Genomic DNA, 12,774 nt, shown 5'->3' on the forward strand with positions numbered 1-12,774 from the left:
CTTTCAGCTTCTATAATTGAAATATTGTATCTTTTTGAGTTGTTGCTTCAGGAGCTCAGAGTCCCGCAGCTGAGGGGATCCTTGACTTTCTCCATCGCTGGGGCAACCAAGCCTCCTATTCTCAGCTGCCTGGCTGCCAGCCGCCATCTTGGCTGACAGTTAATTTGCATATCTCACTGATTAGCCAATGAAAAAGGTATCGGTCGTACGCCAATTACCATTTGTCTCTTTTATTAGTATAGGATGACAGTTAATAGTCAATGGCATACATTATCTAGGTTTTTATCTCATGTTTCCTGTTAGTTCAGGTATACAAACTTATTCGTTTTAAACAGATGTTCAATTTATCATTGTATTCTAGCAGTGTTATCAGCACTCCACTAAGCAAAGCAGGCTCTTAAACAAATTAAACCACTATATCAGATCATATTAAACCATTCTCTTTGACATAGCTAAGTCATCGAGGGATAGGAGAAAAGGTATAATGGTAGATTTTAGCTGGGCTGAAAAAGACCAGACACTTTTATCCCTTACCTTATTAGCACGTATCTGTTTGTAAATATCTGTTTGCTGCCGAATTCGATATTCCAAGTCTGAAACATGAGCCTGAAGCCAGTTCCAGCGGCTGACAATAGCCGCTCGGTCTGCAGCCCATCTCCATTCTGACCTGCGCCTCCTATAAGGAAATAAACTGAGTGAAATCCAAGAGTAGCAGCAACATTTTTTTAATAGTACAACTATGACTATTTAAATATCAAAACAATCACAAAACCAAATTATTTGCTTCTGTATAGCTACAGTAATGCCAAGAGAGAAAGATGAGATTGGAGGATAGGAAATCAATGTGGAGTTTCATTTGATTCATTTTGCTATTTGCAATAAGAATATCCTCTTGTATCATTTGTGTGTTTAAATATTTTTGGAATGAAAGCTTTTAGAATGATAATGGCTGCAGGCTATCATGTTAAAGCAAAACTAGACTCTTACTATTCTTACCCAAAGTTTAACAATTTTTACTAAATAAATCCTCCTCAAATTTGTTATATGCCTTTAGTCTATTTCAAAGCCCTGAAATAATTGTTTTGCAGTAAGCATTTTACACAGTTTAATAGTTGTTTTGGGGGAAGAGGATTTGCCAATCTTTTCACCCACCATTGCTAGAACTCAATCATTTCATTTTTACTTGAGTTGATTTTTTTTGGGGGGGGCCAATGTTTTTATTTTTATAAAGTCTGTATTATCTTCCCAGGGTTACCATAACAGGGTATCCCAAACTGGGTGACTTAAAACAACAGAAATGTATTTTCTCACTGTTATAGAAGCTAGAAGACTAAAATTAAGGTGTCGGCAATGCCATGATTCCTCCCAAGGATGTGTCCTGTGCCTTCTCTTAGCTTCTGGTGTTGTCAATCATTGGTGTTCTTAGCTTGTGGATGCATCACTCTAGTCTCTACGTCTGTGATCACATGGGGTTCTCCCTGTCTGTCTTCATATCTTCTGTGTGTGTGTGTTTACAGCAGCAACATTTATAGTAAACAAGAGGCCCAGTGCACAAAATTCGTGCCTGGGTAGGGTCCCTAATGGCTGCTGGCTGGGGCCTCCCTTCCCCTGGCTGCCTGCTGCCCAGGGCCGGCCAGGGTAAGGGGCCGTGGGCAGTTGGCTGGCCAGCCCAGCCCCTTGGTCGAACTCCCGGTCGAAGGGACACTTTACGTATTAGGCTTTTATTATATAGGATGGGGGTGTAAGGTTTTTTAACATCTCAAGGCCCTTACATAGACCAACTCTTTTGCTAAGAAAAACCAAAGATTTTGTTTGTCTGCCTCCCTATCTGTCACAGGACACACAATGATACAACTATTCACATACAGATAGATACTCCCCAAATAACTAATTGAAACTGCTTTCTAGTATCCTGATTTTGTGGCACATAATTCCCCAGGAAATAGAAATATTTTCTACTTTAACATAAGACATATAATCAAGAATTCAGCAATGTTGCCAAGATTAACATATAAAAACTAATAGTGTTTACATGTGACAAGTAAAAAATACTCATAAAAAAACCTATTCACACCACCAACAAATGGTAATATTATACACAAAAGATCTTTACAGAGAAAATAGTAAAACCTAAAAAAAAAAAACACAGAAAGACTGCCGGGGTCCAACCCCAGCAGGTCCAGGGGTCCTCAAAGGTGTGGACGGAGTCGGCGAAGAAGGAACGACACAGAGATAGCGTTCAGTTGATCAGCAGCCTAGCCAGGATCTCTAGCCAAGTTCTGGTCAGGATCTCCAGCGAAGTTCTGGTTAGGATCTCCGGCCAGGTTCTGTCTGAGATCTCCAGCAAAGTTCTGTTTCGGATCTCCAGAGAGGTTCTGGTTAGGATCTCCAGTCAGTTTCTGTGTCCATGTTCTCTTGCTGGGTTCTCCAGGTTCTCCAGCCAGGTTCAGTCACCAGGTTCTAGTCAGGTTCTCTTGCCAATTTCTGTAGTCAGGTTCAGTCCAGGATCTTTTGCCATGTTCTCCCCAGCGAAGTTCTTCTGTCTCTAGAGAACGTTCTGTGTAGGTTCTGTGCCTAGGTTCTGTGTTCTAAGTTCTGTGTTCTAAGTTCTGTACTCTTGCTGTCTTGTTACATCTGTATTTATACCAGTTGATTCAATCCTATCAATCTCTATTACAAAGGTTAGGGCGTTTCTTATCTCCATTCCAGGGAGTAAAGATTATGTAGCTTAAGCATGATTGTTCCTAGTTAAAGTGATTAATTACCCGCCTGGCACTTAGTTGAGGGGTTTTATTCCCTCCCTAACTTCAGGGGAAAAAACTTTTCTCAGAGAGGAGACCTTGGTTAAAACACATAGTGCCAAGAAGGTGAGCAAACATATTAAGAACAGTATGCCATATATGCCAGGTCCCTTGAAACAGCAAGGATGGACTGGCTCCCGGCAAAAGACCTACATAAAAAGTGAGGTTTTTTTTTCAAAAGATAGCAATTTCACATATATCTATAAATTCTAATAAATTCCAATTCCCTACAGGGTTTTTTAAAAATAAACTTTATTTATTGATTGATTTCAGAGAGAGGAAGTGAGGGAGAAGGTGAGAGAAACATCAATTTGTTCTACTTATCTATGCATTCATTGGGTGGTTCTTTTTGTTTTTAATCCTCACTCAAGAATATTTTTCCCCATTGATTTTTAGAGAGTGGAAAGAAGGGAGAGAGGGAGAATGGGGGGAGAGGGGAAAAGAGAGAGAGAGAGGGAGAGAGAGCGGGAGAGAAACATCCATGCAAGAGAGGAGACACATTGATTGGTTGCTTCCTGCATGCCTGCAGACCATGGCACAGAGTCAAGCCCACAATCGAGGTGTCTGCCCTTGACTGGAATCAAACCCAAAACCTTTCAATCCACAGGTCAACACTCTATACACTGAGCCAAACTGGCTAGGGCTGATTCTTTTTTAAAAACTATTTATTGCCCTGACTGGTTTGGCTCAGTGGATGGAGCGTCGGCCTGCAGACTGAAGGGTCCCAGGTTCGATTGCGGTCAAGGGCATGTGCCTTGGTTGCGGACAAATCCCCAAAGGAGCGTGTGCAGGAGGCAGCTGATCGATGTTTCTCTCTCATCAATGTTTCTGACTCTCTATCCCTCTCCCTTCTGCTCTGTAAAAAGTCAATAAAATATATATATTTTTTAAAAAACTATTTATTGATTTTTTTTCTTTTTGAGAAAGAGAGAACTATCAATATGAAAGTGAAACATGGATCAGCTTTGCTCCCAACTGGGGATCGAGTCCACAACCCCGGCATATACCCTGAGTGGGAATCAAACTGGTAACCCCCCAGGTGCATTGGACAATACCCAATCAACTCCAGTGGTCGGCAAACTGCAGCTAGCGAGCCACAAGCGGTTCTTTGGCCCCTTGAATGTGGCTCTTCCACAAAATACCACGTGTGGGCACGCACGTATACTGCGACTGAAACTTCGTGGCCCATGCGCAGAAGTCGGTATTTTGTGGAAGAGCCACACTCAAGGGGCCAAAGAGCTGCATGTAGCTCGTGAGCCGCAGTTTGCCGACCACTGAACTAAACCACACCAGCCTAGAAGGATGATTCTTGTATGTGTCCTGACTAGGATTGAATCTGCAGCCTTGATGTATTGGGATAATGCTCTAACCAACTGAGATACCTGGCCAGGGCCCCTACAGGGATTTTAATGGAAGCTGACAAACAGAACCAAAAACTTACACAGAAAAAAGGAGCAAAAGTAGAGAAATTCTGAAAAAAAATGTGATGAAAAAAATCGTATTACACAATTACAGAAAGCTAAGATAATTAAGGCAGTCTAGAAAGACAAAAGACCTATGTGACAGAATACAGAGCCCCAAAACTTAAAACTGAATATACAAAAAATGGCATTCATACCAGTGGGGAAATACTGAACTATTTAACAAATGGTATTGAAGTGGCCAGTTCTTTACATGGAAAAAGTAAAATTAGATCCCTTCTTCATGATATACTTGCATAATTTTAGAGTTTCTCAATCTGAAAAGCCAAACTTAAAACAAAGGAAGAGTATCTTTGGCACTTCAGGGGAATGATTTAAATAAAACACCACACATAGCTAAAGATTAAATATCAAAATATATAACTACAGTAAGGTTAAAAAAAATCTAATAAAAGATGAACAAAGTGAAAATTCACATAAGAGAATTCTAAATGGCCAATACATACATAAAAATATGCTATGTCTTATTAGATTTTGGTTAAAATATTAGCATTAGGTCAAATATTAAAAAGTAGTTTTAAACTCAGCTTGGAAAAACCAGGTGTCAGTGAGATGTAAAAATCAACAATTCATGATTTACTAGTAACAATAAAAACTGGCACGACCACTTTTGAAGAGCAATTTGGAAATACTGTACTTGGGCAGGTGGAAAATGTACATACCCATCCCTCATGAAATTTTATTCAGAGAACATAACCTATATCTCTGTAAGCACAAACGTTCACTGCAATAGAATCTGTTACAACTAAAAATCAGTTAATCTAATCTGCTAAAGTATGAAAATAAACTATAATTTATTCCTTTTATAAAATTTTGTATAGTAATAATATTAACTAGAACTATCTGTATCAACATGACTATATCTCAGAACAATGTTCAATGGAAAAACTAAAAACAAACTAAACAAAAATAAATACTATGATACACACCAGTAGAGGAATTCATGGAATACTGTTTATCAGTTTAATTATTACATGTATCAACATGACTAAATCTCAGCAATGTGAAATGAGAAAACTACAAAAACTAAAAAAGAATAAACATACGATAAAGATTGTCATAAATAATAAATGTATAAAAACATGCCCAGGCCGACCAGTGTGGGTCAGTGGTTGAGTGTTGACCTATGAACCAGGAGGTCATGGTTCCATTCCCAGTCAGGGCACATGCCTGGGTTGCAGGCTCAATCTTCAGTAGGAGACAGCTGATCAATGATTCTCTCTCATTATTGATGTTTCTATCTCTCTCCCTTTCCCTTCCTCTCTGAAATCAATAAAAATATTTTTTTTAGAAGTTCACAGAACTTATATACAACAAATTCATAAGAAGGGTCCCCTATCTCTGGAAATGGAGAAATTGGATTTTAGCTCTACCTCTTATGTAATGCTTGATTTCTCTTTAATATATGTGCTGCCAAAACAAGCACATTGACTTCTCTTTAAATAACAAAAAGAAACATGGCAACATTTTAAAACTCCTTAAATATTAGAGGAGTAGCATGGCATCTAGTATAATCTGTAATCATAGTATTTCATAATCTCCCACAAAATTATTTTTCAAGAAAGAAGCAACAGTTACACTGTCCTTAGCCCACTTCCAATCAAAATATACATACTCCTAAAATTTTAAGTGACTATAAGTAAACTTTAACATAGACCCCTGATAGGGTGTTATGTTGTCAATAATAAAACAAATTTAACCACAGTAGGTTTAGAAATGATTTAATACTTAATCATATATTACTAGAGGCCTGGTGTACGGATTCATGCACCGGTAGGGTCCCTCAACCTGGCCCGCCGCGCCCTCTTGCAATCCGGGACCCCTCAGGGTATGTAGTAATGTGTGAAGCAGCAGGCAGCCAGGGAGGACCCTGAGCCCAGGCCAGGTGCCTCTGCACCCGCTCATCCCAGCCCCACTGGGACTGCCGCCACTGCTCAGTAGTGCTGCCTCGGAGGCAGAAGAGGCTTGTGCAGCTGCAGCTGTGCTCGCCAGCTGTGAGCCCAGCGTCTGGCACCCTGTTGGTCAGCTGAGCGGCACTCCCACTGTGGGAGCAGACTGACCACCAGGGGGCAGCTCCTGCATTGAGCATCTGTCCCCTGGTAGTCAGTGCGTGTCACAGCTACCAGTCAACCGGTCGTTTGGTCGCTTAGGCTTTTATATATACAGATAATTAAGACCAAGGGTAGCAATGATAGCCTAACTTTTATATGGTCCAAATATAAGCCATTCAAGTCAACCATTGTGATAAAGTATTATCCAACTAGAGGCCTGGTGAATGAAATTCTTGCACTGGGGATGGGGGAGGGTATGCCTCAGCCAAACCTGCACCCTCTTGCAGTCCGGAAACCCTTGGGGGATATCCAACTGATGGCTTAAGTCCGCAGGAAGCGGGCCTAAGCCTGCAGTCAGACATCCTTAGCGCTGCCGCAGAGGCAGGAGAGGCTCCTGCCACTGCTGCTACACTCGCCAGCTCTGAGCCTGGCTTCTGGCTGAGCGGTGCTCACCCTGTGGGAGCACACTGACCACCAGGGGGCAGCTCCTTGTTGAGCATCTGCCCCCTGGTGGTCAGTGCATGTCATAGCGAATGGTTGAGCGGCCTTAGCTTATCATTAGCATATTGTGCATTAGCATATTGCACTTTGATTGGCTGAACCGACAGACTGGACACTTGGCATATTAGGTGTTTATTATATAGGGTTATTTTTTTTAGAAACAAGGCATTTATAGGTTGGTAATCTTGATGGAGTCAGCAAAAGTTATAAAGATACTTTTTATATGGATTTCCTTTTTAAAATATATTTTTATTGATTTCAGAGAGGAAGGGAGAGAGAGAAAACATCAATGAAAAAAAGAAACATCAATGATGAGAGAGAATCATGGATCGGCTGCCTCCTGCACGCGCCCTACTGGGGATTGAGCCCGCAATGTGGGCATGTGCCCTTGATAGGAATCAAATCTGGGACCTTTCAGTCCACAGGACAACGCTCTATCTGCTGAGCCAAACCAGCTAGGACAGTGATGGCGAACCTATGACACGTGTGTCAGAGGTGACGCACGAACTCATTTTTTTGGTTGATTTTTCTTTGTTAAATGGCATTTGAATATATAAAATAAATATCAAAAATGTAAGTCTTTGTTTTACTATGGTTGCAAATATCAAAAAATTTCTATATGTGACACGGCACCAGAGTTAAGGTTAGGGTTTTTCAAAATGCTGACACGCTGAGCTCAAAAGGTTCGCCATCACTGAGCTAGGACAAGATACTTTTTTTTTTTAAAGCAATAATTGTGCCTCGGATAAACCTCACTGGCTATGATACTGCCACTGCGCAAAGCTTAAGATACTTTTTTAAAGATACTTTCTTTTTTTATATATATATATTTTATTGATTTTTTACAGAGAGGAAGGGAGAGAGATAGAGAGTTAGAAACATCGATGAGCGAGAAACATCGATCAGCTGCCTCCTGCACATCTCCCACTGGGGATGTGCCCGCAACCCAGGTACATGCCCTTGACCGGAATTGAACCTGGGACCTCTCAGCCCGCAGGCCGACGCTCTATCCACTGAGCCAAACCGGTTTCGGCGATACTTTCATTTTTTAAGTACAATTATCTGTATCAATGTTGGCTGCAAGCCTACTTCTGGTCCAATCCACTCAGGCACCTAAATTCTGTAATTTCCAGGTTCTTTAGATGTCTTATAAAACTAATAGAATACAGTAAGAAAAACTGATATCATCCCCCAAACATCAGAGCACATAGCTGCTAGACAGGACAAGAATAGAAAATCTTGGCATTTTTGAAAGTCACATAAAAAAAATGTAGATACCAACAGTATTCACTACTTGGCTCAAGAGAAGTGTGAAACAAATAGGGGAAAGAGCAGGAAGACAAGTTGAAACCAAGTTCTCATTTTTTAAAAAATGTATATAGTCTGACAATATAAACTGACTTCTAGAAATGACAGCAGCATCTGCCTCACCAGTTGATGTATTCATAAAATGATGTAATCATAACTGCAAAGTATAGTATGTGCATTAGAAAAGAACAACTTAGCCCTAGCTGGTTTTGTTCAGTGGATTGAGCATCAGCCTGCAGACTGAAGGGTCCCAGATTCAATTCCAGTCAAGGGCATAAGCTCGGGTTGTGGGCTCGAGCCCCAGTAGGGGGCGTGCAGGAGGCAGCCAATCAATGATTTCCTCTTATCATTGATATTTCTCTCTCTCCCCCTTCCTGAAATCAGTAAAAATATATTTTTTAAAAATTAAATAAATATAACCTTGGATTTCAATTTCGTATCATAAAAGATATAAAAGGGGACAGGAAAAGAGAAGTAAAAAGAAAAAAAACTCTGAGGCAAAATAATTTAGGAAATAGGTGTTTTCAGTTAGCAACAGAATCCTGAGTTTCTTGAGGGTTGGGCTTCATAGTCATCTGAAAGGAAGTTCGACTCCAACTAATAAAACCAAAGTAGTTATATTAGAATAGACGTTGTGTTCAGCCACAACTTCAATGACATTATTCCCCCTCCACCAAAATTTAGAAATGGAGGAAATATCCCATGTTTCAGTTGGAAAACAAAACTCGGACGAGAACGGGTTAAAAATCAGTTTGTATCTGTTACTCTAACTAGGTTACAACAGCTTTTTATAGGTTTGTAGTAATAGGAGACAAATGTGCCAGAGCCAATTCTAAACTGCCAATTCATCCCTATACTCCGAAGGATGAGCACTTAACCTTTTTGTGTTACTACTTAAACCAGATTATCTCTGAAACAGAAATAAGTTTTGTGCATTTTGGCAGATTATTTCAGACAGGCTTTCAATCCACCATGAACTCCTAAACTCTTCTTCCCCTCTCCCCTTCCATTTAACAAATATATTTTTTTCCAATTACAGATGTCTTTATTCATCATTTTTTTTAAGAAGTCATTGAGACCTGGGATTTCAGCAGTGAGCTACGTGAAGTCCATTCCTTTTTTCATAGAGCTTTATAATCTTGCAAAACAAGCAAACATTAAATAATTACAAACTAATTTTTAGCAATGATTGTGATATAAGCTAACATTGCAAGATGCAATAAATGTGTATTATGGGGTAAAAGAAAACTAATTGGAGTGTAACAAGAAGGATTACCAAGACATAGTGACATTTAGAGGAATAACAATGAAAGTAGAAGTTTAGCTATGGCCAGTGTGGCTCAGTTGGTTGGGCATCCCGTGTACCTGGGGGTTGCTGGTTAGATTGTTGGTCAGGACACATGCCCGAGTTGCAGGCTCAATTCCTTGGTAGGGAGGGGGCTCACAGGAGGCAGCCAATTGATGTTTCTCTCTCTCTCTCTCTAAAAATCAACAAAATGTTTTTTTTAAAAGTAGTTTACCAGGCAAATAAATGAAAGGATTAGTAGTTCAAGCAGAAGAAACACAATCTGTAAAAGTGCTGAGCAAGGTGCTTGGCAATCCTAGGGACTAACAAAAAGTCAGAGTCTCACAAAATACCCAAGAAGTAGGTAAGTAAAGGCTTTATCATTTGAGGCCTCAGATCAAATAGAGTATGTTCAACTGTATGCTGGGAGCAAGTGAATAGCACCATGGAATTTTTAAGCTGGAGAATAGGATGATCTTATTAGGATAAAAACACATTGGGAGGGGGAGGTAATTAAGAATGTCAATAGAGACCTCAACCAGGAAATTATGTGACACCCAGGTGAGAGAATTTGGTGACCAGTGGATGGTAACTGAAGATTAAATAGTTAAGCACCTATTCTTTTTAAAAATATATATTTTTATTGATTTCAGAGAGGAAGGGAGAAGGAGAGATAGGCAGAAACATCAATGATGATAGAGAATCACTGATTGGCTGGCTGTCTCCTGCACGCTCCACACTGGGGACTGAACCAACTGAGAATCGAACCGTGACCTCCTGGTTCATAGGTGACCTCCTGGTTCATAGGTCGATGCTCAACCACTGAGCCACGCAGGCTAGGCTAAGCACTTATTCTTTAGCAGAGTTTTATTAAGTGCTGGGGATACAATACTAACAGACAAGAACTGTGGCTCATTAAGCTTAGAGTTTAACGGGGAAGGCAAATGTTAACAAAAATCATACAAAATATCAGGTAAGAGATAATAACTATGACATCAGATTTAGAGGGAAGAATCTGGACTTCTCTGTGCTATAAACATTTAATCTGAGCTCCAAAGAATAAATTAGGACTTTGGATAGGCAAATTTGCCTGGGATGAGGAATAGAGAATGTGGAGAGACATAGAAAATACTGGAAATTGTGGTGTGTTTTAGGAAGAAATGACGTGTATACAGGTTATGGAGATGGAGCTCAGAGAGTGAACAAGGTAAAGCATGCACTGAGGTTCACACTGGATATAGGTAGGTAGGGCCAGATCATATAAAATCTGTAATACAAGTTAACATTTTTCATTTTAACTTTTTTTAAGCCTCACCCAAGGAGTGAGGACATTGTTTCCATTGATTTATTTTTTTTAATATGGAATGCTTTACGAATTTGCGTATCATCCTTGCCCAGGGGCCATGCTAATCTTCTCTGTATCATTCCAATTTTAGTATCTGTGCTGCCGAAGCAAGCTCTCCATTGAATTTTTTAAAGAAATTTAGCTATGGCCAGTGTGGCTCAGTTGGTTGGGCATCCCGTGTACCTGGGGCTTAGATTGCTGCCTCCTGTGAGCCCCCTACCAAGAAATTGAGCCTGCAACTTGGGCATGTGTCCTGACCAACAATGTGTGGGAGGGAGGGAGGGAGGAGAGAGGAAGGGAAGGAGGGAAGAACAGGTGGAAAGAGAAACATCAATGTGACAGACACATGAATTCGTTGCCTCCTGAATGCACCCCAACCAGGGATGGGGATCTGACCTGCAACCCAGGTATGTGCCCTTGACTGGGAATCAAACTCAAGACCCAGTGTGGAGGCCAAAACTCTAACCACTGAACACACTGGCCAGAGCACCTTCATGAAACAATATAAGCTGTCCTGATCTTGGCCCCATATTCTGTCATTTATCTTGGACTCTTTATAAATAAAAAAATTTCAAATACAAACTAAGATATAACAAACTCTCACATAACCATCAAGCAACTTTAATAACTAGCAACTCTTGACCATCCAACCTCATCTATAACATCTATCCCTCAAATCCATAGATTAATTTTGAAGCCAATCCCTATCATCAGATCATTACATCTGTATATATTTCCATATGTACCTCTGAAAAGTTAAGTTTACTTAAAATGTATACATACTTTCACAATTTAAAAACCATTAATTCCTTAATGTCAAACATCAGTCAAATTTCCTGATTGTCTCAATTGGTTTGTCGAAATTAAAGGTTAAATAAGATCCACACGCTGTATTTAGTTAATACATCTCAAATTTGTAACAAATTTCCTCTTTTTTCCCCTTGCAATTTATTTGTAGTGGAAAACAGAGTTATCTGTCCCTTAGAATTCCTTACAATGTGGATTTTGCCAATTAAATCCTTGTCTCAAAGTCTACATTTTTGAACTTTATAAACAGACACACTTCTAAACTACCTTTAGTTTGTTATTTAGTGTTCTGTAGATCAGCTCATAAATTATTTGTACTTTTGTACATTTAATTTTTACATGTTTAAGACTATGTACTAAAACACATCCAACCTTTAAATAATTATTTAAGGTATTTCAAACGCTTCTCAATGACCACCTGTCAATTTTTTATTAAACATGGTAACATTTTTTCTCTTCAACTTGGACAGGGCATAATGGCTCCCACAAAGGAGGGTGGTGAGAAGAAGGGCTTTTCTGCCATCAGTAAGGTGGTGACCAGAGAATACCATCAACATTCACACGCACACCCACGGTGTGGGTTTCAAGAAGCATGCCACTCAGACACGCAAGGAGATCCAAGAAGGAGATGGGAACTCCAAGATGCAGGCATTAACACCAGGCTGAACAAAGCTGTCTGGGCCAAAGGAATAAGGAACGTTCCATTTCTTATCTGGGTACAGTTGTCCAGAAAATCGTAATGAGGATGAAGATTCACCAAACAAGCTCTTTATGCATTGATCACCTATGTACCTGTCACCACTTTCAAAAACCTGCAGTTAATGTGGATGAGAACTGAATGTTGAATAAAGTTATAAAATTGCAAAAACAAAAAAACAATCAGGTTAACAGATACATAATATATAATCTACCAAGAATAATAAAATAATCCCCTCTGCAATACTCAGGCCAATCTGTTTGTCATACCCTATATAGGCCTCTAACTTGAAAATATCCAGAACTAATTTTATCCCTAAAACCCACCTCCCTCTGGGAAAGTCTCTCCTGGTGAATTGTACCTCATAATTCATTACTTCATTTTCTTCAAGCTCATTGTGATTCTCTTATTTTGTTATTTACATGTTGTGTATTTCCAAGTCATGGCATATATATCTGACTGGTCTTCAACTAAATTATCTATGTCTTCTTAGGAACA

At 39.7% G+C, this 12,774-nt stretch overlaps 1 protein-coding gene, 1 non-coding gene and 1 pseudogene across 9 annotated transcripts in view; all 3 read right to left on the reverse strand.

The window, feature by feature from the left end:
- Positions 1-12,774, reverse strand: part of KANSL1 (KAT8 regulatory NSL complex subunit 1) — a 168,794-nt gene that overhangs the window by 63,987 nt on the left and 92,033 nt on the right. For all 8 annotated transcript variants that reach the window (XM_059669843.1, XM_059669844.1, XM_059669849.1 and 5 more), the window contains one exon: positions 535-676. In XM_059669843.1, the coding sequence (XP_059525826.1) occupies positions 535-676 (142 nt within the window). The remainder of the gene's footprint in view (positions 1-534; positions 677-12,774) is intronic.
- Positions 7,425-7,619, reverse strand: LOC132219506 (U4 spliceosomal RNA; annotated as a pseudogene).
- LOC132219398 (U6 spliceosomal RNA) lies at positions 10,781-10,887 on the reverse strand. Its single transcript, XR_009449416.1, has one exon. It is a non-coding gene; the product is annotated as a U6 spliceosomal RNA (small nuclear RNA).

This window comes from Myotis daubentonii, chromosome 16 (genome assembly GCF_963259705.1).
Source record: "Myotis daubentonii chromosome 16, mMyoDau2.1, whole genome shotgun sequence".
In the NCBI taxonomy this organism is placed as follows: Eukaryota; Metazoa; Chordata; class Mammalia; order Chiroptera; family Vespertilionidae; genus Myotis; species Myotis daubentonii.